Below are 27267 nucleotides of genomic sequence, written 5' to 3'. Positions count from 1 at the left end.
AATTGTATGTGTTTGGAATACAATGTATCATTTCAAACATGGTCATTGACACTACGTGTTTATTTTCTTACAGACTGCATTTATGACAATGACTGAGAGATTCTGTATCAGAATAAACTTTGCACATCATCTCTTGCACTTCTATCATTCCAGTGTTAATACTAATTGTAATTATTTTGCACTATGGCCTATTTATTGCCTTACCTCCATAACTTGCTACATTTGCACACACTGTATATATATTTTCTGTTGTATTTTTGTGACTTTATGTTTTGTTTTACCCCATATGTAACTCTGTGTTGTTGTTTTTATCGCACTGATTTGCTTTATCTTGGCCAGGTCGCAGTTGTAAATGAGAACTTGTTCTCAACTGGCTTACCTTGTTAAATAAAGGTGAAATAAAATAAATAAAAATTAAAACTTGGGACAACCAGCACTGAACTCTGCAATGCACACTGCAACTGGTCATTATTTTTTTATCTGGTGAAAAAACAATGTACATCAAATGTGTAATTTGATTGTGTTGAAATAATTACTTATAAATGTGCCTTGACTACTATTGTTGTTGTGTTTATTCAATGTGAATGAATGGGTTGCAATGTAAATGAATGTTTTTTTTTTTTTTTTTTAAGCTCTCTCTGCATTTGCTGGGTATTTTAGTTGGTGTCTTTAAATTTAAATAAGCTCTCAGACCGGAAAAGGCTATATAAGGACACTCCTGACCTGCAAACCGATATTTAATTTCAGAATTGCTTAAAATTAGGTTAAGGGTTTGGTTAAGGTTAGTCGTTTTACAGGTCAGGAGTGTCCTTATAGCCTCTCCCTCAGACCATTCGTAGTAGTGAAGACGCAATAAAAATATCCCTATTCTCTCGCGAGAATTCACGAAGTTTCCGGTGTTGTGTATGTTCCTGGAAAGATGGCGGTCAGCATCCGCGGCCGTCCAATCCGAAGTCTTCGGATGCGAGGTATGCTTGAAATACTCAACCCGACATAAGCTTTATAAACTTGAAATTGTGAATTACTATTTACTGTACTTTCTGATGACCCAGATGTGTTGCCTTACAATGTCCCCGTTGTCTATTTTTGAAAGGTCGGAATGACAGCGGGGAAGAGAACGTACCGCTCGATCTGACCAGAGGTAACATTAAGCAGAAAGGGTTCATACGAAGTGAAAGCGATTGTACAAATGGATGCTAATGTTTTCAACAATATAATATGGTGATGATGGACCTGGAAAATGGCTCAAAATACTTTCTACTGATTTTTGTTATTGGTTGCTGAATACTTTGATAACCAGCTTGCTGAATCTTAAGGAACACCAAAGAGGCGTAACGTCAGCAAGGTTGTATGTATTACGCCGATTCTGTTACAAAACGTTTCTTAAACGGATGCAAACGGAACGAAACGGGGAGGGACCTAAGTGAATTTGTCCAATACGAAATATCGTTTTAGTTGCAAAACACAACTGTTTGGACTAATAATTACACTCCAGGGGCGTATTCATTACACCGATTTTGTTGCAAAACGTTTCTTAAACGGAAGCAAACGGAACGAAACGGGGAGGGACCTATCTGAATTTGCCAAATAAACTCTCGTTTTGCTCTGTTTGTTTTCGTTTGGTTCTTAAACGGTTTCCGTAATGAATACGCGCCAGCTATCGAAGGCAATATACGCTCATGTGTGTTGTTAGGATTCGTGACAAGTATTAGCTTGCTTTGCTATACAATGCATTTGTTATAACCGGGGTGAGTAAGGTACCTATTTAGCTAGCTAAAGTTAGCTGGCTAATGGTTTGGGCGTGTAGCTAATTCTGTAACTAGCTACATTCCTAGGATTGTAATGTGGTAAGCTAGCTATTAAATTATTGTAGCTAGTTAACGTTAACACAGCCAATCGCACAGCCGCTAGGTTTGTTTGAAGGTCGGTCACGACTCAGTTGCTAGCAAACATCCAGCCGAAACCGGCGGTGGGCGTCACATTTTGAGTTTATGGTTAGAAATAGCGTATCTAACATTGAGTATGAGTATTTACTAGCCAGAAGCCAAAACTGTCTGTTGGTGGCTTTTCCAGCACAGTGTGTCAACTCCTGCCTGCCCTGCCAGTGTTTCACTTTTCGTGTGAGAGACGCCCCTGACCCAGTAATGTCCCTGTGCAATGATGGTTAAACACTTGCGTCCTACATCCATACCCTCAATTTGATGCCGCTTCCACTCCTGTGACAGATTGTAAACAGATGAATAGGAGTTCATCAATCATGTTTTCAATAAGGATAGTGCATGTAACTGTAAACAACTGCCTTCAAGCGTTGCACTGTGTATCTTCACTAACACCAATTCTACCATCATAGTATTTCATGTATCAGAGGGAAAGGGAACGGGATATCTAGTCAGTTGTACAACTGAATGCATTCCACCGAAATGTCTTCGGCATTTAACCCAACCCCTCTGAATCAGAGAGCAGAGCATTTTCAATGTGCCATAGAATGGATCCCAAACTGTGACCTAAGCAGCATAGTTGAGTGGCTGTCTGAGCACCCTTTTCCTCTGGTACATTATCATTAACTGCCCCAGCCTGACAAAGATGGAATGGAATTCTATTAGATACTGTAGCTAAATGTGTTTATGTGCATGTATCTTTTAGCTACCATGTAATGGTTGAGGTGAATGAGATTAAAAACAGAAGGAACTTCCTACTTTTGACCCTGTCTGAACAGTCCTTCTATTTAGATGTCCAGGGTGTATTTACTGTTCACAGTGCATTGGTGTGACCAGCTAAATCAAGTTCCTGTTAGGTACCAATATTGGTGCATGTGTTCAGTATTACTGGAATATCAAAAATATTTGATGTTTTATTAGTATTTCAACTCCCTTCTCTTTTACAGAACCCTCTGACAACTTGCGTGAAATTCTTCAAAATGTCGCCAAGCCACACGGCGTCACCAACATGCGGAAACTGGGCCACCTGAACAATTTCATAAAGGTATTACTGATTTATGTAATGATGATAATGGCAATTGCCCTCATTATTGAAGTGCATGGTTTAGCTTTGCAGTATTTTGCCCCAACGTAACATTGTTGTTGGACTGTCTGCAATTGTTTAGGGGTCAAAGTAGAAAAAAGGTCACAGCTTATAAGTAGGGGTGTGCTGACATGGCCATACTCGTAATCGTATCCGTAAATGGACAGTTGATAATCGGGTAGGGTGATACTCGTGATCGGAAAAAGTGGAAGTGTTTTAATATGCCTAAATAAATGTTGGCAAAAAACCTCCCTGCACATTCTCACGGCAAAAAAAAATGCAGATTAGGAGCAGCACGCGGAGGGGTGGGTGGGTGTGTGTCTGTCCTCAATTTACAGCGGGCAGCCAAGTTTGCTGTCACTCAGTCAGAATGCACATTAGCATTTCATATTTTTTCCCTACTTGTTAGATATTATGCACATTGATAGCTTGATAGCAAACATCCCCGCTAGTGATCTGAATGGCACACAATCCATGTCTCAAGGCTTAAAAATCCTTCTTTATCCTGTCTCCTCCCCCTCATCTACACTGATTTTGAAGTGGATTTAACAAGTGACATCCAATAAGGGATCATAGCTTTCACCTGGATTCACCTGGTCAGTCTGTCATGGAAAGAACAGGTGCCCTTAATGTTTTGTGCACTCAGTGTATATCTTTAGTAGACTGTTGTTTGGTTTAGGTGTCTGGTGCTGCATTGTGCATTCAAGCTCTTAGTTCAGTAAAATGCCACTTTCACCTTTCTTCACCTAGTGGCTTCCCTGCCTCCCTTCCTCATCCTGACTGATGTGATACAACTGGTCACTGATATACACTTGCTTTCACCTAGCTTTTCAAATCAGTGCTGATGAAGGAGAGGAGATTAAATTACCTTAGGCTGCTGATATCCACCTAGGGCTGATCAAAATCGCATGACATGACATGCAACCTTCATTTAGGTTAATTTAGCCTTCTTTTAGGAAGCAACTTTGGAGTATTTTGATGCGTCCGCTGAACATATTCTCCTATGTGTAGCCGTTGACCTCTCCTTGGCCCGCTGGTCCAAAGCTGCTGCAGGCAGGCCTTGCTGAGCTTGTCATTGTGATGCTGACAGTGATGGTAACAGGAGCTCAGGCCATGGAGCAGAGCTATGACCTCATGTGCGTCAACAGCACTCTGACTTTGAAACCAGAGATTTCCAGCGTCTGTCTGGTATTGTTGTTGTTTTGAAACCGGAGATGTTGCATGTGATCTCTGTTTTCCAAGGTTGTAGCAAGTAGATCTGCAGGTTTAGTTGCCCTCCAGGCACCACACCATGTCAAGGGTATTATTCTGATAGTTGGGGCGAGGTTATCGACAATCAGGTGTTTGGTGGAAGACGATTAGTCAAATTGTATGATGACTTTTTGAAACTTTAATGTCCATGTCAAAGGAGAAACATTGGTATTCCAAGCCTGTGACATCCCGACTATAACTTAGCATGTCCTGTCCTGATAGGTTAGTGTAAGTGTTATTGTCGTATATTAGACTAGAGAGGTGAAGGCAGCTCCCAGATACAGTTGGTCTGAGCTGTGGCAGTTAGAACTAAGACAGAACCGTGTGTGTATACACCTGATTCTCTGTTTACCACTGGACAGAGTGAGTGAGTGTGGTGTTGAGGCCTGCGTATCCTTTTAAGGATTCCAGGACAGCGAGAGGTGACCTAATCCCCCTGCAGCGCGTTACATGCCCCCCTTTCCGCCCCCTCCTGCCTGCCTGGGCTCTGACATCACTGCTGATTCCAAACTCACTCACACGCCTGACCTACTCCCTATCTCTCGCGCTCTGCTCCCACCCTGCATTGGGGTTTACGGAGTGAGAACGGCAGTTTCTTTTCAACCCTACAGCAAACTGTTTAAGCTTATTGATTTAAAACAATAAAACGCTATGAATTGAAGCTTTTGTCAGTTTGTCACACTGTGCAAAAGATGCCATGGCCATACAAGCTTTGAACAAGTAATAAACATGCACTTGTTGTAATGTTGCCATACTAAATATCAGGAAAAAATCCTTATGATTGTAGCTGTAATGTACATACCCCAAATGGATGGGTCTCAATTCATATGTTCGCTATATATTAAAATGTCTTCAGTCTATATTGTTATGGATAGCCAAAGAATCCAATGCATATTCTGTCAACTGATTGTAAGTCCAGTCCTTTCTCTGTTTCAGCTGTTAATCAGCATTGGCCACTGCGAGGAGAAGTTTGGGTTTACATATGAAGAAATCATCATCTGGTAAGTAGTTCCATATAGTGTTACCTAGAACACTTTAAATGCATTTAGCAGACACTTTTATCCAAACACTTCCATTGTTTGTGGAACATATTCTAACCTGGTCAATAAATGGAAGTGACTTAATCCAAATTAGTGATAGGTCATTGCAGCCAATTCTTTGGGCCAACTATGCAATTGTCCATTCTGTGTCCGTAAGTGTACGTTGCCATTTAGTGTCAATCTAAACGTCGTTTTGTATCCCTCCCCAGCCTGCGGTTAGCCCTGCTGAACGAGGCCAAGGAGGTGCGTGCTGCAGGACTGAGGGTTCTGAGGTACCTCATCAGAGACAGCAATGTGCTGCAAAAGGTCCTCAGACTGCAGGTGGACTACTTGATTGCCAGGTGAGAACTATACTCTGTCGCCTCACCACACCTGCACAGGGACACACTGGATTAATCTTGGACAACTTAACATACAGGTATCTGCCAAATACAGGAAACACCAACATAGTGTCTTAGTAGGGCGTAGGGCCACCACGAGCCAGAACAGCTTCAATGCGCTTTGGCATAGATTCTACAAGTGTCTGGAACTCTATTGGCGGGATGCAACACCATTCTTCCACAAGAAATTCCATCATTTGGTGGTGTTGATGGTGGTGGAAAACGCTGTCTCAGGTGCAGCTCCAAAAATCTCCCATAAGTGCTGAATTGGGTTGAGATCTGGTGACCGAGACACACACACCCTTTAAACCCCCTATGCTCCTTTGAGACACCTCTTTCTGAGTCGCTGAGATCTCTTAAAGTAAATAAAAAAATAATGGACAACTGGGCATTTTTATGTATGACCCTAAGCATGATAGGATGTTTTAATTGCTTAATTAACTCAGGAATCACACCTGTGTAGAAGCACCTGCTTTCAATATACTTTGTATCCCTCATTTACTCAAGTATTTCCTTTATTTTGACAGTTACCTGTATGTTACATATATGTTTAACATATTTTACAACAACGTAGTTCATAAAAAAGAAGGGGGTTTAAAGTTGTTGCACTCGAGTATACTACTGTGGTAGTCTGTTGCTTGCAAAGTTGTTACTACATCAGAGGTACCGTAGAATAATGGGGACTGTTATTCCGGAGTGACGTTAGCATGATGATGTATAACATGACGTGATATGATCCGTGGCTGTGATCTCACCCCCCCCCCCCGTGTGCTGTGATCAGGTGCATTGACATCCAGCAGAGCAATGAGGGGGAGAGGACTCAGGCCCTCCGACTGGTCAGAAAGGTAAGCCTGCTGTCTACATATTGCACTAACGTCATTTGTTTCTGTGATATCGTGTGTATAATTGAAATGATTACATAGGCATAGTAATTACTCAATATGTTTACACTGTATCTGACTATGCTATTTGTGTGTACTGGTTATAGTCTACTTGATGTTCATATGTTCACTGGCAGCACGGAATAGTAGCATAGTACCAGCATAGGCTGTTATTGGATGATCTGCGTTGGTGAGGGTGTGGACGGTCTGCGGGCTGGAGTATTTTTTGCGTTCTCTGCAGTTTACTGTAAATGCTACCACACACACACACACACCTATTACAATTAACAATGTAACTCTAACTATATACAAGGAATAATGTATAGGCCTAAATACTGAACATGGTGTTAGTATTGTCAATGGATTCATCTTGGATATCAGACAGAAACCTGAAGAAGGTACTTGAAACACCAACAGAAAGTTTCTTAACAGGGCGTTGGGCCACCAGAGCAGCCTCAATGCGCCTTGGCATAGATTCTACAAGTGTCTGGAACTATTGGAGCGATTCGACACCATTCTTCCATGAGAAATTCGATCATTTGGTATTTTGTTGATGATTGTGGAAAACGCTGTCTGACGCCTCTCCAGAATATCCCATAAGTGTTCAATTGGGCACTGTTATTTGAATATCTGAACGGATGTTAGTATTTGATTACTTGGGAGAGTTCATATTTTGAGAGCGAAAATAAATAGGCTTTATATTTTAAAGCTACATAGCCTGCAAGGATAGACTATTACATTATACATTTTAATAACACAACAGTTATATTACAGTTTTTATGAGCTTACCCCATAAAAAAGATGTACTGTTTGTCTCTGACCACGCCTTATTGTCTGTCAATCAAAGCGGCTCTACAGTCTTAGGATCCATAGGTTATCTACCATACCATCTGGTAGTGCCTGTCTTGACCGCATCAAGTTGTTGTAAAGAAGCTAGCTAGCTACAGTAGCCAGCTAAGTTAACCAGCTAGCTAGCTAACGTAGTAAGGCTAATTGAGGCAATTTTTCTGCACTCCCCATACTTGTCTACAACAACTCCATTCATATTAAACAGCCTACCTGTTCGTTGACCATTGTAGCCTACTCCTTCTCATTTAGCCATTCCATTTTGCATCGATTAGAAATCTCCCACTTCACTTTTTACACATGGAGCCTTTGACTGTAGCACCGCTTTTGATTGACAGTCAATAACAACAAGCTACACGTGTGAAATGGAAATGTTGAACGTAATTGTCTATCCTTGTAGGCAATGTAGCAATGTCATGTAGATGAATTTTAGACAAAGCCTTTTCATTGTTAAAATAGGCTGAGTTTCGAATATTCAAGTAACCGTGCCCATCCCTACCGCATATCTGAAAAAATATCATGGTATTATTTCAATACTGAAATCATTTCAAATGCTCATCCCTAAATTGGGTTGAGATCTGGGGACTGGCGCACACACACACACACACACACACACACTTTAAACCCCCTATGCTCCTTTGAGACCCCTCTTTCAAAGTCACTGAGATCTCTTCTAGACATGGTAGCCAAAATAATTGGCAACTGGGCATTTTAATGCATGACCCTAAGCATGATGGGATGTTAATTGCTTAATTAACTCAGGAACCACACCTGTGTGGAAGCACCTTTCATTAAACTTTGTATCCCTAATTTACTCAAGTGTTTCCTTTATTTTGCCAGCTACCTGTATACTAAGCTACATTGAGAGTAGCCTACTTATCCCGGGTTGGTAAGCCAGCTAGCCTCTTCCAGCTGGTGGTCTGTGCTCTCTCCAGTTAATGGGGCTTAGCTTGATGAGATTAATCTGAATAAAGTGTCTGGGAGGAAGGGCCTCGACTCTAAAGACCTGCTCTACTCACACACAGATTAGACCCACCATCTTCTGAAAGTTTCACACATGCTGTAATGTTGCTTCTAAAGTAAACTGAAGTGCAAAACGAGTGCTATAACCTTTGCTCTCATTCTCTCTCTCTCTCTCCATCTCGCTCTCTCATCTCCGCTCTCTCTAGATGATCACAGTGAACGCTCTGCTGTTCCCCAGCTCTGTCACCAACTCTCTGATCGCCGTGGGAACAGACGGGCTGCAGGAGAGGGACCGCATGGTTCGCGCTGCCATTGCCATCGTCTGCGAACTTGGTGTGTGGAGCCTCGGCATACTCCACTGAGAGAACCATCCTGAAGTTACACACATAGTTACTGTGTAATAACACTGTCTCTTTATGTCAACCCCTCTCTGCAGCGTTGAAGAACCCAGAGGTAGTGGCCAATAGGGGGGGTCTCAGCACCATATTAAAGAGTGTGATAGACTGTCAGCTGAGCCGCATCAATGAGGCTCTGATCACCACCATCCTCCACCTGCTCAACCATCCACACACCAGGCAATATGTACGCAATGACGTGGAGCTGGAGGTACGCACCGCCGCCATGTGCACATACACCCAGTCACGTGCCAGTATGTACATACAGGCATCAAACTCGAGGTTCACACACACACTCACTCACACAAAACACTTTGTCAGTCTGCGGTTACTTTCTTTCCCCCGTCTCCAGGATAGGTGAAAGCAATAATGTGTATTCTTAGTCATTTTCATGGGAAGATGCCTCCTTGTGAATTTTCTTTCACCGGTCCCGTTCTTTCCCATGAGTACAGAGTGCAGGCTGAGGTATAGAGACTAGGAGAGGAGGTCAGTGTAGACTATTTAGACAGCCACTAGGCTGTGAGCCATGCCAGTCAGGATTCACCCTTGGGTTGTCTTTCCCTTTCCCAGGGAGATTACAGTGATCAGTTACATCAGCTCTCTAAAGCCTCTCTCTCCAACACATCCTCTCTGTGTGTAAACTGATACTCTTCCCCCCCATTCCTTCATACCTGCTGCAGGGCCACTTCAGTAACCACTCAGTCTTAACAGGCTTATGGAAGAAGAATGCAAATATTATAATATGTGATCATATGGATGAATATGGATAATGGATGTGGTCTTCAAGGAGAAATCTGTGTTCCCATGACTTGGAATGTCCAGCCAGGAAAAATTGGGTGTGAAGATTAAATAAAAATGTGGCCTATTGCTGCTATGCGTAAATGTTTTGTCCCATTTAAGTGGAAGCTCATGTATTCATCATCAGTTTCCACCCATGATATTGGGACATTATTTGGCCTTTCTGATAATGAATACATAGAGAAATGTTTTGTTATTCAAATGCACTGTACTACTACTCTTCATTCTGTGGATGGAACTGTGTTCTGCTCTTTCTTTCAGCAAATCCTAGCACCTTTCACAGACTTCCACTACCGCCACAATGCAGACACATCAGAGAGCCTGCTCAAGTAAGTGGTGTGTGTTGTAAACAGAAGCTCTGTTCCGATGTTCTGTTTAGTGTGTTATGTGTCCCTATGTCGTGTAGATTGTGATCCTGTTGTGTGTGTTCCCAGGGAGGACCGCGAAGCTCGTTTCCTGTCCAGTAGGATGGCTATAGTAGCTGCCTTCCGCTCCTGGTCTGGTGAGTCTCTTTCTTCAGCTTTCTGTTTCTTCAGCTTTCCTTTCAGTTTGGCTCGGCTGGTTCTCTTTGTATTGTGGGTCACGACTTGAAACGTACCGGTAGTATTTGTTTAATGCCAGCAGCTTTGAATGGGTCAACGCTCAAACACCCCTCTGAAGGGAATTCTGAGTAGATTCACTTTATAAGCTAGTATCACATATTTTGCTCTCTGTGTCTTCACTTTTGCTGCTAAGTCATGAAAGTGTTAATGGTAGACTCTGTCTCTGTGGCGATCCAGGGATCATTAACCTATGTAGGGCCGGGAACTCTGGGATCCAGTCCCTGATTGGTCTGCTGTGTATACCAAATGTGGAAGTGAGGGTGGGTACTGAAATATGAGTTTTGTTTAATAAATATAATGAAAAGTATGCCTTCTCAATCTATTCTTGGAGAAACACTTTGTGTCTCTGACCTCCTTTCTCCTTGCCCCCTGCAGAAAGGTTTGATGGAGGTATTTTATGAGATATTTAGGCTACCTCTCCCCATCGTAACCCAGGACTTTACGGAAGCACTTCTCAGCGTGGGTGAGTGATATTAACGTTACTAATTTCTTTATCCCCCCCCCCCCCCAAATGCCCTGGTTATAAACGTTTATCAAACATGCACACAGTAAAACTACTAGGGTTAAATTGTTTATTTTGTTGTTCGTTGTTCCCCTGTAGACCCCAGTAGGTGCCAGGACAGCTGGAGACTGTCTGATGGCTTTGTGGCAGCAGAGGCTAAAGTCCTCCTGCCCCATCGAGCAAGGTCCAGGTAACGCATGACACCACAGATAATAAATCCATATTTTTTATAAATTAATCAAAATCGCTTTTACTCCCAGTTAGGAAATGCATTCTACCGCCAGGAATGTACAATATAGAACATGAATACCAAGTTATACACCTTTATTGCACACTTGACAAAAACTCAGATCCAACCACCATCTCTCCTGTGGCTGTAATGGCTGCCTGTTTGTCCTGCTGTGTGTTTCAGGCCTGACCTGATGGATAACTACCTGGCCTTGGTACTGTCTGCCTTCATCTCCAGTGGCCTGCTAGAGGTAAGGAGACAGGAACACCCAAACATTCGATTTTTTCCATGGGTTATGGATATTATTTTTTTCTTGATCGCTCTTTCTTTCTTTCTTTCTTTCCTTCTCTGTCCCCGTAGGGTTTGGTAGAGGTTGTGACCAGCAGTGAGGACCAGATATCAGTGAGAGCCACCATCCTACTGGGAGAACTGCTACACATGGTAACACACAGGGACATGGCTCTCTGATATACTGTATATAGCTACTGTAACTCCTTCTGAGGAGCATGCTGCTCTGCTGTTGTGGCTCTGTTTGAAGACACGTATGTACTTGGTAGTTCCCTTTATTCAGCTGTGCATAAATGGTTTGTTATGCGTTTGCTTCACGTTCGCTCTTTCACTTTCTCTCTCGCTCTTTTTTTCTCTCTAGGCCAACACCATCCTCCCTCACTCCCACAGTCACCACCTGCACTGTCTGCCTACTCTTATCAACATGGCTGCCTCTTTTGACATCCCCAAGGAGAAACGCCTGTGAGTGTATATACACACACACACACACACGCACGCACACGATCACTCACTTTTTCACTGCCCTCATTTCTTTTGGGACCTTCTCTGTATTTTTAGACGGGCGAGTGCGGCAGTCAACCACTTGAAGCGTTTCCATGACAAGAAGAAACAAGGACCCAAACCCCATAGTCTGTATCTGGACCACATTGTCCGCAAGTCTGTGTCTGCATACCAGCGGAGAGAGACACACACACGCGTACACAGAGACATCTATGCTATTAAGGTACGCCTCACACACACACACAGACATCTTTGCCATCTAGGTAAGTGTTTCACCTACAGTGGCTTGCGAAAGTATTCACCCCCCTTGGCATTTTTCCTATTTTGTTGCCTTACAACCTGGAATTAAAATAGATTTTGGGGGGGGTTTGTATCATTTGATTTACACAACATGCCTACCACTTTGAAGATGCAAAATCTTTTTTGGGGTGAAACAAACAAGAAATAAGACAAAAAACAACAACTTGAGCGTGCATAACTATTCACCCCCCCAAAGTCAATACTTTGTAGAGCCACCTCTTTGCAGCAATTACAGCTGCAAGTCTCTTGGGGTATGTCTCTATAAGCTTGGCACATCTAGCCACTGGGATTTTTGCCCATTCTTCAAGGCAAAACTGCTCCAGCTCCTTCAAGTTGGATGGGTTCCGCTGGTGTACAGCAATCTTTAAGTCATACCACAGATTCTCAATTGGATTGAGGTCTGGGCTTTGACTAGGCCATTCCAAGACATTTACATGTTTTCCCTTAAACCACTAGTGTTGCTTTAGCAGGATGCTTAGGGTCATTGTCCTGCTGGAAGGTGAACCTCCATCCCAGTCTCAAATCTCTGGAAGACTGAAACAGGTTTCCCTCAAGAATTTCCCTGTTTTTAGCGCCATCCATCATTCCTTCAATTCTGACCAGTTTTCCAGTCCCTGCCGATGTTCTCAGGGTGATGAGAGATGTTGGGTTTGTGCCAGACATAGCGTTTTCCTTGATGGCCAAAAAGCTCAATTTTAGTCACATCTGACCAGAGTACCTTCTTCCATATGTTTGGGGAGTCTCCCACATGGCTTTTGGCGAACACCAAACGTGTTTGCTTATTTTTTTTATTTAAGCAGTGGCTTTTTCTGGCCACTCTTCCATAAAACCCAGCTCTGTGGAGTGTACGGCTTAAAGTGGTCCTATGGACAGATACTCCAATCTCCGCTGTGGAGCTTTGCATCTCCTTCAGGGTTATCTTTGGTCTCTTTGTTGCCTCTCTGATTAATGCCCTCCTTGCCTGGTCTGAGTTTTGGTGGGCGGCCCTCTCTTGGCAGGTTTGTTGTGGTGCCATATTCTTTCCATTTTTTTTAGAATGGATTTTTAATGGTGCTCCGTGGGATGTTCAAAGTTTCTGATATTTTTCTATAACCCAACCCTGATCTGTACTTCTCCACAACTTTGTCCCTGACCTGTTTGGAGAGCTCCTTGGTCTTCATGGTGCCGCTTGCTTGGTGGTGCCCCTTGCTTAGTGGTGTTGCAGACTCTGGGGCCTTTCAGAACAGGTGTGTGTATATATACTGAGATCATGTGACCCTTAGATTGCACACAGGTGGACTTTATTTAACTAATTATGTGACCTCTGAAGGTAATTGGTAGCACCAGATCTTATTTAGGGGCTTCATAGCAAAGGAGGTGAATACATATGCACGCACCACTTTTCCGTTATTAATTTTTCAGAATTATTTGAAACAAGTTATTTTTTTCAATTCACCAATTTGGACTATTTTGTGTATGTCCATTACATGAAATCCAAATAAAAATCAATTTAAATTACAGGTTGTAATGCAACAAAATAGGAAAAACGCCAAGGGGGGGTGAATACTTTTGCAAGGCACTGTATAGCCCCAAAGCCCTCCTTAGCACTATGCAGAGACGCAAACTGTGTGTGTGTGTTGTAGGACACAGAGGAAGCCCTGATGTTGAACCTGAGAGACAGTCAGATCCTCAACCACAAACAGAACCTTGACTGGAACTGGCTCCTCATCGCAACCATCCTCAAGGTCAGCCATAGTAATACTGTAAAACCTGCAGAAGACTGACCTGGAATGTCTGTTTCAGTTGTTTGATTGCTATTGCCATATTATTTCATATGTTTTGGTTTTCCTCTCCCAGTGGCCTAACGTTAACCTCAGGAACAACAAAGATGAACAGATGCACAAGTAAGACACACCTTCCATTCGCTACTACAACTAGTGAAATACTGAGCTTGACTGTGGTAAGGTGTCCCCTTATAACTGTGTGTGTGTGTGGTCCAGGTTTGTTCGGAGGCTGCTGTACTTTTATAAGCCCAGCAGTAAGCTGTATGCAGGGCTGGAGCTGGACCATCCTAAAGCCAGACAGCTCACTGTGGTGGGGTGCCAGTTCATCGAGTTCCTCATAGAGTCTGACGAGGTGAGGAAATAGAACAGAAAAATAAAGGTGCAGAGGAAACTTCTATGTGGGACATGTTTTTCTTTTGGTGTCACCTTTAAAGAGAGGTAGCTTTTAAATGGACCTAGCCCCAAACCAATAGCCTCTTCTCCTGTTTTTTGTCCACATCCCCCCCCTCTCCCAGGATGGCCAGGCGTACCTGGAGGAGCTTGTGAAGGACATGGTGGCCTGGCTGTCCTTGTCCTCTGGTCTGAAGCCTGACCGCTGTCTCCAGAGCAACGGGCTGCTCACCACCCTCAGCCAGCACTACTTCCTGTTCCTGGGGACCCTCTCGGCCCACCCACACGGGGTTAAAATGCTGGAGAAGTGCAGCCTCTTTCAGAGGTCAGTCTGGACAATTGCCCTTTTAAAAATTGTCAGTGTAAACTTGAACAGGATAAAAGCACTGATTGGTTGAAATAACAGCAGCTCCATTTTTATTGGCCAGATGAGTCGAAGGCAGTAGGCTATTGTTTGGACCGGGTTCCTACTGAATGTCTAGGTTATGGGGAATATGTTTCCAGTTGAGAGACAGCCCAGACAACTGTCTGATTCCATGTGTGTTCTCCTCAGTCTGCTGAACCTGTGCTCTGTGAAGAACCAGGACGCTGTGTTGAAGCTGGCTGTGTCTACACTGGACTACAGCAGAGATGGACTGGCCAGAGTCATCCTCTCCAAGATCCTCACTGCTGCCACTGATGTAAGGCCTTACCCAGGAGGGATGGATGCATGAATGAATGAATGGATGCATGGGCTTCAATGTGGGTGATGATGAATAGGTTGTTGCTGAAATGAAACTGAGCCTGAACAACCCCTTTTTCCCCCACTGTGTCAATACAGACGTGCAGGCTGTATGCCACCAAGCACCTGTGTGTGTTGCTGAGGGCAGGGGTGGAGTTCTTCAGTAACTGGGGCATGGAGCTGCTGGTCACCCAGCTGCACGACCACAGCAAGGCAGTCTCCATGGAAGCCTTGGATATACTGGACGAGGCCTGCGAGGACAAGGTAGGAGAGGGGCTGGTGGAGAGGGGCTGGTGGAGAGGGGCTGGTGGAGAGGGGCTGGTGGAGAGGGGCTGGTGATGGCGGGCTGGGGCAGGAGCTGGTGGAGGGGTTGGGGCCTGGCTTTGGAGAGAGGTCTGGTGCTGGTGTAGATGGCTGGGGCTGGTAGAGGGGATGGGGAGAGGCTTTGGGCTGAGGCTGGTGGAGAGGGGATGGGGAGAGGCTTTGGGCTGAGGCTGGTGGAGAGGGGATGGGGAGAGGCCTTGGGCTGAGGCTGGTGGAGAGGGCTGAGGATGTTGGAGAGGGCTAGGGCATGGAAGAAGGAGGGGTATGGAGTGGATGTTATTATGTTGTCCCTAACGGCTCCCTGATGTTTTATTGTCCCCCCAGGCTAACCTCCATGCTCTGATCCAGCTCAAACCGGCTCTGACCCACCTGGGAGACAAGGGCCTTCTGCTGCTCCTCAGGTCAGTCTGACACACACGAATACACAGATACACGTCTGCTGAGAGGTTGTGTTCCCCCTCTAAAACCCATGGCCTTTGTGCAGGTTTCTGTCTATTCCTAAGGGCTTCTCCTACCTCAATGAGAGGGGCTACGTCAGCAAACAGTTGGACAGATGGCAAAAGGTAAGCCTGCTCGTTCATTCATTTCCTCATTAGCTGCAACTGCTACTCCTCCGTTGGTCCACACAACACACTGTACAAAACAATCATTCACAGATAGTTAAAAAAAACAAGAACATAAAGACAGTTTTCTCAATCAGATGACATTTAAAGCTGCAATATGTAACTTTCTGGGCGACCCGACCAAATTCACATAGAAATGTATGTTATAGATCTTTAATTCTCGTTGAAAACAGGTCTAAAAAGCAGTAGATCTGTTCTATGTGCGCTATTTCTATGCTTCCCATTCTTAAGTAAAGTTTTTGCGTCTTACTTTCAGTTTTATACACCAGCTGAAAATACAATATTGTTGGTTATGGAAAATATATTTCACAGCGGTTTAGATGGTACAATGATTCTCTACACAATACTTGCTTATTTTGTCACATAAACTGAAATTAGGCGAACCGTTAGAAATGACAGAGCGATTTCTGCATAGCGCATCTTTAACTGTATTGATTGTGTTTAAAACTCTCAATATCGATACAAATGTAATCCACTAATGACTGTTTTCTGTGTCCCCCCTGACTGTGTGGTGAACAGGAGTACAACCTGAAGTATGTAGATCTGATTGAGGAGCAGTTGAATGAAGCGTTAACTACATACCGGAAACCTGTGGACGGAGACAACTATGTCAGACGCAGCAACCAAAGGTGAGACTGCTTACCTTACTAAGCTGGACAGTTAGCCATGATCCAGTGGTCACCAGCCCTGGTCCTGGAGGGTTGCAGGCCTTTGTCCTGGCCCAGCACTAACTTGCCTGATTTGGCGCGTCATAGTCTTGATTAGACAAGTGGAAGTGGTGCTGGGCTAAAACGACTGTAAAGCCTGCATACCTTGTTGCTCTCCACAACCAAAAATCCAACTGATGTGATCTTGAACTTAGCCAACTGAGTACATTGTCTTTGTGTGTTGTTTTGTCTCTAGGTTACAGAGACCAAATGTTTATCTTCCTGTGCACTTGTATGGTCAGCTGGTCCATGATAAGACAGGCTGCCACCTACTGGAGGCTCAGGTAACTCCGATATACAAAGGTCTTTCTTAATGTGAAGAACCTATGGGTTTTGGTATCTTACTGACTGTCTCATGCTCTCTCTAGAGCGTGGTCCCTGACCTCAGCTACACGGTTCGCTCCCCGATGCTGGACACCTGGGAGGGCATCAAACAGCTGAAGGCAGCCCTCTGGGCTCTGGTCAGTCCCCCTAACCACTCGGCACATAAATCACAATGTTGTATGATAAGTACACAAGTCTTGGGTATTGTCAATTGGGACATACCATTGGTTCATAATGGTCTTTATTTATTTTCTCTTGGGTAGACACTAGACAGTCAGTGTCTGTGTCCTCCAGTGCTCTGACATTGGTTCCGACTGTGGTTCCTAGGGTCTGTTGTTTAACTGTGTCAGTATGGAGTCGATGTGTTTAATGACAGTGAATGTATGTCTGTTTCCAGGGTAACATTGGGTCATCAAACTGGGGTCTGAACCTGCTTCAGGAGGAGAACATCATCCCTGACATCCTGGCCTTGGCACAACACTGTGAGGTCCTGTCCATACGGGGGTAAGAGCACACACACACACACACACACACACACACACACACACACACACACAGAGATGAACCTATAGCGTTAACCTGATGGCTCGCCCAGTCTCATGTCTGTTTTCTCTCCCTCCAGAACGTGCTTGTACGTCGTAGGCGTGATCTCCAAGACGCGGCAGGGCTGTGAAGTGTTGAAACAGTATGGCTGGGATGCAGTCCGACACAGTCGCCGGACGCTGTGGCCCGTCACCCCAGACGAGGTGGACAAACCGATGACCTCTGAACTTTCCTCCGTACCGAGCACGCTCAGTCTCAACTCTGAGTTCACCAGCTCCCGGCACAATAGCGAGAGCGAGGCCCAGCCCAGTGAGTTAACCATGAAACTCTTCACCAGGCAACAAGGTTTCTGTTAAGCACATCCTCAGCAGCGCTTTCATTCCTAGTTTTTATTTATTTTCTATGTTTAGATATTCTGGATATATGTAGCTTCTGTAAGTGTTCTTAAGCAGGGGAAAATTGCTGTTTGTTTTGTGTGTATTCTCTGTTGTGTGTGTTGTGTAATGTTTGTCACACTCATGTTGTGTGTATCCTCAGACATGTACATCCTGGATGATGACAAGTCTGAGATGTTGGACCAATCAGACGACGCCTCCCTCTACCTGCGTTCCAAACCCGTGAAGGACCGCAGCCCCTTCACCATCCTGGCCTCCACCCGTTTTGTACGCAACCGCTTCCTCAACTCCCTGTCGCTCCCCAGCAAGAAGTTGCGCTCCACCAGCGACCCCAAGTCAATGGGGGGCAGCCGCACCCCCACCGAGCTCAAACTGGGGGGAATGAGGAGGAACAGGACGGTAACGGAGCCCTCCTTCTACTCCTCGTTCAATGGGAGAAGCATCCCCAAGAGTCCCACAGTCAGCCTGGAAACCTCCTTTGTGGGGATCAGGGGTTCGGTCGGGGGGTCTGAGGAGCAGCTGGGAGAGGGGAGGCTAGCCCGGGCCGGTAGAGAGGGGGCTGGGCTGGGACTGGGGGGTTCTGGAGAGCCCCCGTCCAGGGAGCAGAGTAGCCGGGAACATCTAGCGGGAGGAGATGGGGGTTCTTCTTCCTCCGGTGGAGGAGGAGGCGGAGGGACTCAGTTTAAAAGCCGTAGTCAGAGCTTCAACACGGACACCACCACAAGCGGCATCAGCTCCATGAGCTCCAGCCCCTCCCGCGAGACTGTGGGAAACCCTGAGCATCCCGAGCCAGACTCCTCGGACTGTGTCAGCCTCAACACAGTGGTCTCGGCCAAGATGGTCAAAACGCTGTACTCCCTCGCCCCAACCCAGGCCCACACCAACCACCTGCCTCTCTCCAAGTCTAACTCTGTTTCCCTGGTCCCCCCTGGCTCCTCACACACCCTCCCCCGCAGAGCCCAGAGCCTCAAGTCTCCCTCGGTGGCGGCCATTAAGAGCCTTGCGGACTGCAGTTTCATGTACACCAGCCCGCGGGACGCACTAGGCTATGCTACTCTGAAGAGGCTGCAACAGCAGAGAATCCACCCGTCTCTGTCTCATAGTGAGTCGTTAGCGTCGCCCGCTAAAGACGTGCTCTTCACTGACACTATCACTATGAAGACTGGTAGTCTGGACTCGAGGCTAACGCCACGCAGGTAAGTTAGGCCACACACTAAACATAAGGTATCTGAACGCTGCACACACACACACATATATGGGAAATGCAATATGCACATACAAACGCACACCTATATTCACACTCACACATTAACTTACACAGGTAACGACAACTTCTCCTGGTGGGTTTTCTCTGCCATCATGGCTGCTGGCTGCCATCGCTCATGCTTTTCTCAGTCATAGATCCTTGTATCTGTGTGTCTGGTCAAATCAATGTTCTACTGCTCTGTCTAATCATTCTCCACTCTCTTTTTCATCTCTTTGTCTTTATTGTGGGTGTGTTGTGTGCTGGTTTGTGAGGTCATTGCTCTCTATTCTTTCTAGCTCAGCTTGGGCTCCTGAAGGGTTCTTCCCCACAGCCCAGTCTTGGTCCGTAGACAGAGAGAAGCAGACTGAGGTGGAGTATCTCAGGTTGTCTGCTAAGAGAGTGAGCTGTTCAGTCCCCCACATCTCTGATGCCCACCGCAGGCCATCCAGAGCCTACGTCTCTCGGTGGGTGGACCACTCCTGTAGTGTCCACTCCTCCCCCCTTTAGATACCTGGATGTGCTGGTCTGTCAGCTTGTCTGAGGGTTAGCTGTAGTCTCTAGCAGAAACGGTGGTGTGTGTGTGTGTGTGTGTTCAGAGGTAATGGCTCTGTGTGCTTGTGCGTTGTATCTCCGGTTATTAGTAATCTTTAGCAGCAACGGTGTGTGTGTGTGTCTGTCTTCTGGTTCAGAGCAGTAACAGCTGTGTGTGTGTATGTGCTGGTGGTCTCTCAGGTTGTCTGCTAAGAGGGTCAGCTGTCCAGCTGTCCAGCCACTCCGCAGGATGTCCATCTCTATGCCATGGTGGGTGGACCAACCTAGCCTCCATTTGTAGAGCAGTTTCCCTCCTGTGTTGAAATTGGTATCCTTAAATGTTTAATGTTCACTAACCAAAAAACGATACAGAAAGTAGATGCAGAAAGTAAACGACATAGTGGGTCATTTTCTGCAACAACTAAGGGCGTTGACGATCGAGGCTCAACTTCTCCGCTGTTTTGGTGTCCTGGCTACCACTCTGTAAAGTGAAACCGTGCACAAGCGCTGATACTGTGTGTGACTGTGTGAGAGAAGTGTTGCATCTCGCTCATCTCAATATCCTAGCCTATTCATTGATGATATAACAGAAATTGGAAGCCAAGAAATTGCGAGATACAGTTTTTGATTGCCGATAGATAGGCCTAGTGCACGGTTTTGACTCTGCCTGGTGGCTGACCTGCCTATACTGTGGCCCTCATCTCTCTCCGACCCTCGCTAGCTCGCTATGAAAGATGCAAGTATTTGTGTTCTCTGAAGTACGGCAACTAATCAAGTTTCCTCCGTTCCAAAACTACTGAATTCCTAGCGGAATCGAATCTTGACACAGAAATGGGAGTTGACACCGGCAGTCGACGTGCAAGGAGTCGAGGAATCAATAATTTTGGAGTTGACGCTCCACCATTTCATCATTGTAGTTAACAGTTAGAAAAATGGCGGAGAAAGGCAAGCGACAGCAGCGAAGTCCTGTATGGAAATACTTTGAGAAGTTAAATGGGAAGGAAATGCAAACCTTGCGAGGTGGAATTGAGGTACAGTAATGGTAGTACAGGTGCAATGCTTAACCATCTGAACGGGACACACCGTGAGACCCAAACCGTTGCTGGAAGCTGCGTTGTGAATTGATGTGGAATTTTATACATTTTAATGCCAGTTTAAACTTTTTATTTTCTTCATTTGTCACGTCCCTACTACTCGCAGAGTTGCTGCTTGCGCTATGCAGTTTCATAGGTCTTTCTTAGTGTTGACTGTCTCTGTCAAAGTTTTGTTTTCGGGGTATATTGATAAGACAAGAGGCTAGATTCCCTTATAGATTCAAGCAGATGAAGCCTGCTGTCTTATAGATGGGACTGTGTAGCTGTGATGTGGATTAGGAGCCCCACACATTTCCGTGTTTTTTTTTGTGTGTTTCTCTCTTTGTCCATGTTTCTCATTCTCTCTCACTCTCTACTTCTACCTCTCCATATAGCTATGTCTGTATCTTACTGAGTCTGCCCTCAGTCCCCCTCACCCTCCTGTCACCCCTCTCTCTCACCCGTCTCCCTCCGCCCGGCAGGTTTCTGAAGGCGTTGAGCTTTGCGTCTCTGGACAAGGAGGATCTGCTGAGCCCCATCAACCAGATCACTCTGCAGCGCTGCTCGTCGGTGCGCTCCATGATTTCCAGCGCCACCTACGGCTGTAACGACGACTACGTGGGCCTGGCGCTGCCCATGGACATCAACGACATGTTCCACATCCGAGACACGCCCTATTTCCAACAGACGACTAGCCCGCCCGCCGACGAGAAGTGTCCATTCTACTTTGGCGAGTCAGACAGTAAGGAAGGAGGGGGATAGAGGGAAAGATGGGTGGATAGTGGTGATAGTTTTAATGTGAACGGTAGAGATGGCATACTTCCATTTCAGTAGGTGTGACTGTGTGTTCTCTGCCCTGTGTACTGTAGGTGACAGTGGACGTCCCTATCCTATCCCACTGCTGAAGCAGCAGTTCAGTATCTCAGAGCTGATGGCAAGCAGAGAGAACAACCAGAACCACATCCTGGGTCCAGAGGAGACGGGTCTACAGGAACACACTGACGACAACTGTCTCTACTGCGTAGGAGCTACTGTACTGGGCTACCACACACAGCCTCAGATCAACAACGCGCACACACGTACTGGTGAGAAAACACACACGCCGACTACTCTGAGCGCACACACATACACACTCAGAGTAATGGTTGTCTTACCCACCCCCCCCCCCCCCGCCCCAATCTCTCTTTTCATAGACTATATAGACTTTCCGTGGTCCAGTCAGACCAGCCATCGTCTGGAGGTGATGCCTCAGTCCAAGTTCTCTGGTGTCTCCGGCTGCAGCGACACTGCTGTGTCACAGGGATCTGTTTGCAGCACACCTACTGCTGCTGACATAGTGCTGGGTATACACGCACACACACACACACTGCAGTCCCAGGAGGCTGTCTGCAGCACACGCACAGACTGCATATGTACACCTTTGAACAGTATAATTCAGATCAAAATGTTTGATTGGTCAGGTTGTGTGAGCTCTCTGATAGGCTGTTGTATATGTCCGTCAGGTGGCAAGGCGATATCTGAAGACGGCCCAGCTTGTCGGGTCCTGCTGAGGAAGGAGGTGCTTCGCCTCGTCATCAACCTCAGCTCTTCTGTAGGAACCAAGGGCCACGAGACAGGACTACTGACGTAAGACACACACACGCAATTAAACACCCCCCCCCCCCCACACACACACACACACACACACAGATTTTCCTGTGTTTTATATACAGTGCCACACTGAGGTTTGAATAATACTGTGAACTTGTGAGAATTATGATAATGCCCTTTTAGTGTACGAGCTGTTTGAAAAGACTGCATTTCAGCCTGTTTTGACAGCCCCCTCCCTCAACAGTGTGTGAAATACACATATAAACACTAGCCTAAATCTAGGTTAATTTTGCTGACGGGCAGTGAGGAGATTCAGGATATTTCCCCCACGCATTTCCATTGTTTTGATCGAGTTCCATTGACCTCTCACCCGCATCTATAGCTAATTTTCAGTTTTCCCCTTCCCACTCCCAGACAGTCCTTGCAGAATTCTTGCTTGAGAAATTGCCCTTTGCTAAGAAGCTATTTCTTTCTTTTTGACCATTTTAATTGGAAAGAGTCACAGTGAGGTACTTAATTGTTACCCGGAAATGATTTGATATTTATATTTTTAAAAGATTGCTTCATTGGAGCTTTAATGGTGTCTGTCTTTACTCTCTCTCCCTAGGATAAAGGAGAAGTTCCCCTATGCGTTTGATGATATCTGCTTGTACTCTGAGGTGTCTCACCTGCTGGCCCACTGTATGTTCCGCCTGCCCTCCCGACGCTTCATACAGGAACTCTTTCAGGACGTACACTTCATACCGGTAAGGTCCTCTTCTGTACTATCTCTTCCCAGTCCCAAATTCACTCCTAGCCCCTATATCTAGTTACTTATGTAGATCTGAAAGAATTAGATGGGTTTATGGTAGTAGTTCCACCTCTATGTTAGGCTAGGTGGATTTGTTTTTGCCATATTGCTTATACATCCTTTCAGATCTTCTTTAGTAGTTAGGATGTATGGGTGATGGGTTGATTGGCAGAGAGGAGACGGATGCTCCTCAACCCCTACACTTCTGATTTACATTAGTGGTTACAACAGAAATATGACAGTCACCTCCTCTGACCTCATGCTCACGTCACATCCTGTCCCCTCAGATGTACGAGGAAGCAGAAGCGATCCTGTCGAAGCCACCAAAGCCCGTCGGAGTGGATATAGACCCTCCCGCGAAGTTCTGACCGTCCCTGTCCTCCCCTCCCTGTTTAGACGCTGCTTTCCCCCCCTTCCTGCCCCCCCCCCCAAACCCTGACATAGAGATACACAGAGCAACATAGTGAAAACATGGAGGGATGGAGAGAATGGGGGAGCAAGCCTAAAAGAGAGGAGGGGAGACCCTTTGCTGAAGCTCAAGATGGAGGGAGCATGGGTGAGAGAAGGAAGAGATCATGGATGTTAAAGAATGAGAGTGGGAAAGGGTTGTCTCCCTCCGGTCACTTGAGAAAAAGGAGATGGTCTGAACAAATGAAACCTGACACTGCTGGTCTTGTTCCTGCCTATGGCCAACAGGGGGAGTGGTTTTACCAAATGCTGTTTTCAGACGGCTTTACAAGCCTGACCAACAGACATGACAGGAGACACATTACATTTACATTTTAGTCATTTAGCAGACGCTCTTATCCAGAGCGACTTACAGTTTAGTGAATACATATTTTCTTTTTTTATACTGGCCCCCCGTGGGAATCGAACCCACAACCCTGGCGTTGCAAACGCCATTCTCTATCAACTGAGCTACATCCCTGCCGGCCATTCCCTCCCCTACCCTGGACGACGCTGGGCCAATTGTGCGCCGCCCATGAGTCTCCCGGTCGCGGCCTGCTGCGACAGAGCCTGGATACGAACCAGGATCTAGTGGCACAGTTAGCACTGCGATGCAGTGCCTTAGACCACTGCGCCACTCAGGAGTACACATCAACTACTTAACACATCACACTTAACCTAAACACAAGCTGGATGAAGTATGACTAAGACTAAGTCTTGACATGTTTTATCTTGCTCTGGGGCATGCTAATATGAAATGAAAAGGGCATGTTCAGTCCATCCTAGTCAGTGCTGGACCCATCCTCTTCTCCCTCCATATGGAAACACTACAGATGGTTCTGGGAGCCTCCTCATAGTCATACCCTCAGGCTGTTTCTGCTAGAGATGGTTGTGCTGTGATCTCATACGTTTATTATTTCCAATCTGCTTCTGATCAAAATACTCTAGTTTAAACAACTGTTTTTCTATTTATGTCTACAGACTGTCAGACAATCAAACATCAGTGGTTTTTCATTTTTTTTACCATCACTCTCTTTTCCCATCTGAACACATGGAACATAACTGCTGTGGCTTGCTGTCTGTCACCCCATCTGTATTCCTCGATCTCTGACCCTGGTTTGGAAGGACACTGCCTCTGACAGTGGCAACAGCCGGGTTCTTTTCATTGGTTCTTTTTATGGAGGTTGTCAGAAACCCTACCTCCGTGCTTTGCTCTCACTGCATGTACAAACGGCATGTCAAAACTGTAATATTACATAATTGTCACTTTGTTTCTGAAAGTTATTAATTTATTTCTTCCAAATGCTTCTAATAGTTTCATCGTCTTAAATCATAATAGGTTGCCATCACTTGTTTGCAAACTGGGGGAAATAATTGTCCCAAAGTTGTTTTCACAATGCAGATATCGCTGTCTATCATTGGCTGAGATGAGAGGACAGGGTGAGGTGATCATTTATGGATTGCTGTAAGGTTTCCATGGGAACAGGTTTCTGTTTCTATTGGTTAGTTTTGCTATTATGCTGCTATACAAGTGGACTCATAGGGTGATTTATAGATCTGCAGAGTGATGTCAGATCTATTTATTATATCTGTACCATAGCAGAGTGACTGAGATGAGAAAAAAAGTTATTTATATTTTTTCCTTGAGACTGTATTATAATTTAAAATGATTTTTTGGCTTGAATCGTGGTTTCCCTTGTGTAATGTGTACACTGTGTTTTTGGGGCATTTCTGACCTAAAGAAGCATACAATCTTATTAAAGGGATACATTGTTAATAAAAACAATCTTGAACTACCCAAACTGAGTGGTGGTCTGTTTTATTTGTTGTCTATAACAGCCTTGGTCTGGTCTATAGGCGTTGTGGAACAAGTTTTTAAAGGCTGTTCAAAAAAGTAGTAAATGTTGATAGCATTATGCATTTGAATCAGCTTTCACATACATATTGTCATTTTCAAATATTCATCTTTATCACTGTGCATTCTGTTGCCTAGGGTCAGGTTTTCTTTGTGGTGATGAAGGACATCTCCAACATTCAGCCTGGTCTAGAAATCTCACAGAAATACACTATCACAATAGGTTACTAATAAAATATCCCAAATACACATTTAAGTAACCTAGCTGATGCACAAATTAATAGGGAAACTGGGGAGTATTCCACGTTTCTCATAGGCCTACACCAGGGAGATTGGTTCTGGTTTACTAATGGGAGGACTATACTGCTCTACACTTCACGCATAAATAAGGATAAATCCGAATGTGACTTAAACTTTTTTTATTGTTTTTATATTTGTTGTTTATTAGATTTTTTTCTTACCTTTATTTAACTAGGCAAGTCAGTTAAGAACCATTTCTTATTTACGATGACGGCCTACACCGGCCAAACCCGGACGACGCTGGCCCAATTTGGTGCCGCCCTATGGGACTCCCAATCACGGCCGGTTGTGATACAGCCTAGAATCGAACCGGGGGTCTGTAGTGATGCCTCAAGCACTGAGATGCAGTGCCGTAGACCACTGCGCCACTCGGGAGCCCTTTGATGTACATTTGGTACAGTTGAAGTCGGAAGTTTACATACACCTTAGCCAAATACATTTAAACTCAGTTTTTCACAATTCCTGACATTTAATCCTAGTAAAAATTCCCTGTCTTAGGTCACTTTATTTTAAGAATGTGAAATGTCAGAATAATAGTAGAGAATTATTTATTTCAGCTTTTATTTATTTCATCACATTCCCAGTGGGTCAGAAGTTTACATACACTCAATTAGTATTTGGTAGCATTGCCTTTAAATTGTTTAACTTGGGTCAAGCATCCCACAATAAGTTGGGTGAATTTTGGCCCATTCCTCCTGACAGAGCTGGTGTAACTGAGTCAGGTTTGTAGGCCTCCTTGCTCGCACACACTTTTTCAGTTCTGCCCACAAATGTTCTATAGGATTGAGGTCAGGGCTTTGTGATGGCCACTCCAATGCCTTGACTTTGTTGTCCTTAAGCCATTTTGACACAACTTTGGAAGTATGTGTAGTGTCGAGTTAACGTTGCTAATTATGCTGTGATGACCAAGGAGGACCCGCTGACGCTGTATTTTCATCATAAGGTTTATTCATAACAAAGGGTTACAGTGTCGATTTACAGATACCTGCAGATACCCGGAGAATAATCGCCCCATCTCTAATATGATTATTCTGACCTCTTTTGTCCCAACTGTGGTATATATGCTATGTAATCTGATATGGGTGTTCCCCTACAGACCAATTCCAGGAGTCCACACACCAGACTTCCTCTGTTCTATGGTGTGTCACCACAAAACTACTCCCTCTAACACTGAATAAACCTCCTCTCAGGTTCCACTTGAAAACATTAGCAAAGTCATAATTCATCATACACTACATATGCTTGGAGTCATTGTCCATTTGGAAGACCCATTTGCGACCAAGCTTTAACTTCCTGACTGATGTCTTGAGATGTTGCTTCAATATATCCACAATTTTCCTTCGTCATGATGCTATCTATTTTGTGAAGTGCACCAGTCCCTCCTGCAGCAAAGCACCCCCACAGCATGATGCTGCCACCCCCGTGCTTCACGGTTGGGATGGTGTTCTTCGGCTTGCAAGCCTTCCCCTTTTTCCTCCAAACATAACGATGGTCATTATGGCCAAACAGTTATATTTGTGTTTCATTAGACCAGAGGACATTTCTCCAAAAAGTACAATCTTTGTCCCCATGTACAGTTGCAAACCGTGGTCTGGCTTTTTTATGCCGGTTTTGGAGCACTGGCTTCTTCCTTGCTGAGCGGCCTTTC

The 27267-nt window shown here is 45.1% G+C and overlaps 1 protein-coding gene across 1 annotated transcript; it reads left to right on the top strand.

Annotated features, from left to right (window-relative positions):
- Positions 1-892: 892 nt before the first annotated feature.
- On the top strand, positions 893-25263 carry LOC311141186 (rapamycin-insensitive companion of mTOR-like). The gene is made up of 37 exons (XM_084176446.1): positions 893-968; positions 1094-1141; positions 2885-2982; positions 5209-5273; positions 5522-5653; positions 6474-6537; positions 8589-8715; positions 8819-8988; positions 9837-9904; positions 10010-10077; positions 10355-10437; positions 10553-10640; positions 10779-10869; positions 11092-11158; positions 11269-11349; positions 11558-11658; positions 11755-11920; positions 13620-13721; positions 13834-13880; positions 13977-14112; positions 14276-14475; positions 14704-14830; positions 14971-15135; positions 15520-15596; positions 15680-15758; positions 16338-16447; positions 16722-16809; positions 16894-16986; positions 17247-17353; positions 17472-17701; positions 17930-18983; positions 21120-21379; positions 21507-21722; positions 21831-21980; positions 22140-22263; positions 22835-22973; positions 23305-25263. The coding sequence occupies exons 1-37, from the start codon at positions 920-922 to the stop codon at positions 23383-23385; spliced, it is 5151 nt and encodes a 1716-aa protein (XP_084032572.1). The 5' UTR covers positions 893-919; the 3' UTR covers positions 23386-25263.
- The last annotated feature ends 2004 nt before the right edge of the window (positions 25264-27267 follow it).

This window comes from Coregonus lavaretus (assembly GCF_964263955.1).
Source record: "Coregonus lavaretus genome assembly, chromosome: 14".
Classification (NCBI taxonomy): Eukaryota; Metazoa; Chordata; class Actinopteri; order Salmoniformes; family Salmonidae; genus Coregonus; species Coregonus lavaretus.
This window is presented reverse-complemented; position numbering and strand designations above follow the sequence as displayed.

Coding starts and splice junctions, on each gene's coding strand:
- LOC311141186 (XM_084176446.1), top strand. CDS start 920: ATGGCGGTCAGCATCCGCGGCCGTCCAATCCGAAGTCTTCGGATGCGA. Junction 17,702..17,929: donor CGAGAGCGAGGCCCAGCCCA/GTGAGTTAACCA, acceptor GTGTATCCTCAG/ACATGTACATCCTGGATGAT. Junction 18,984..21,119: donor TCGAGGCTAACGCCACGCAG/GTAAGTTAGGCC, acceptor TCCGCCCGGCAG/GTTTCTGAAGGCGTTGAGCT.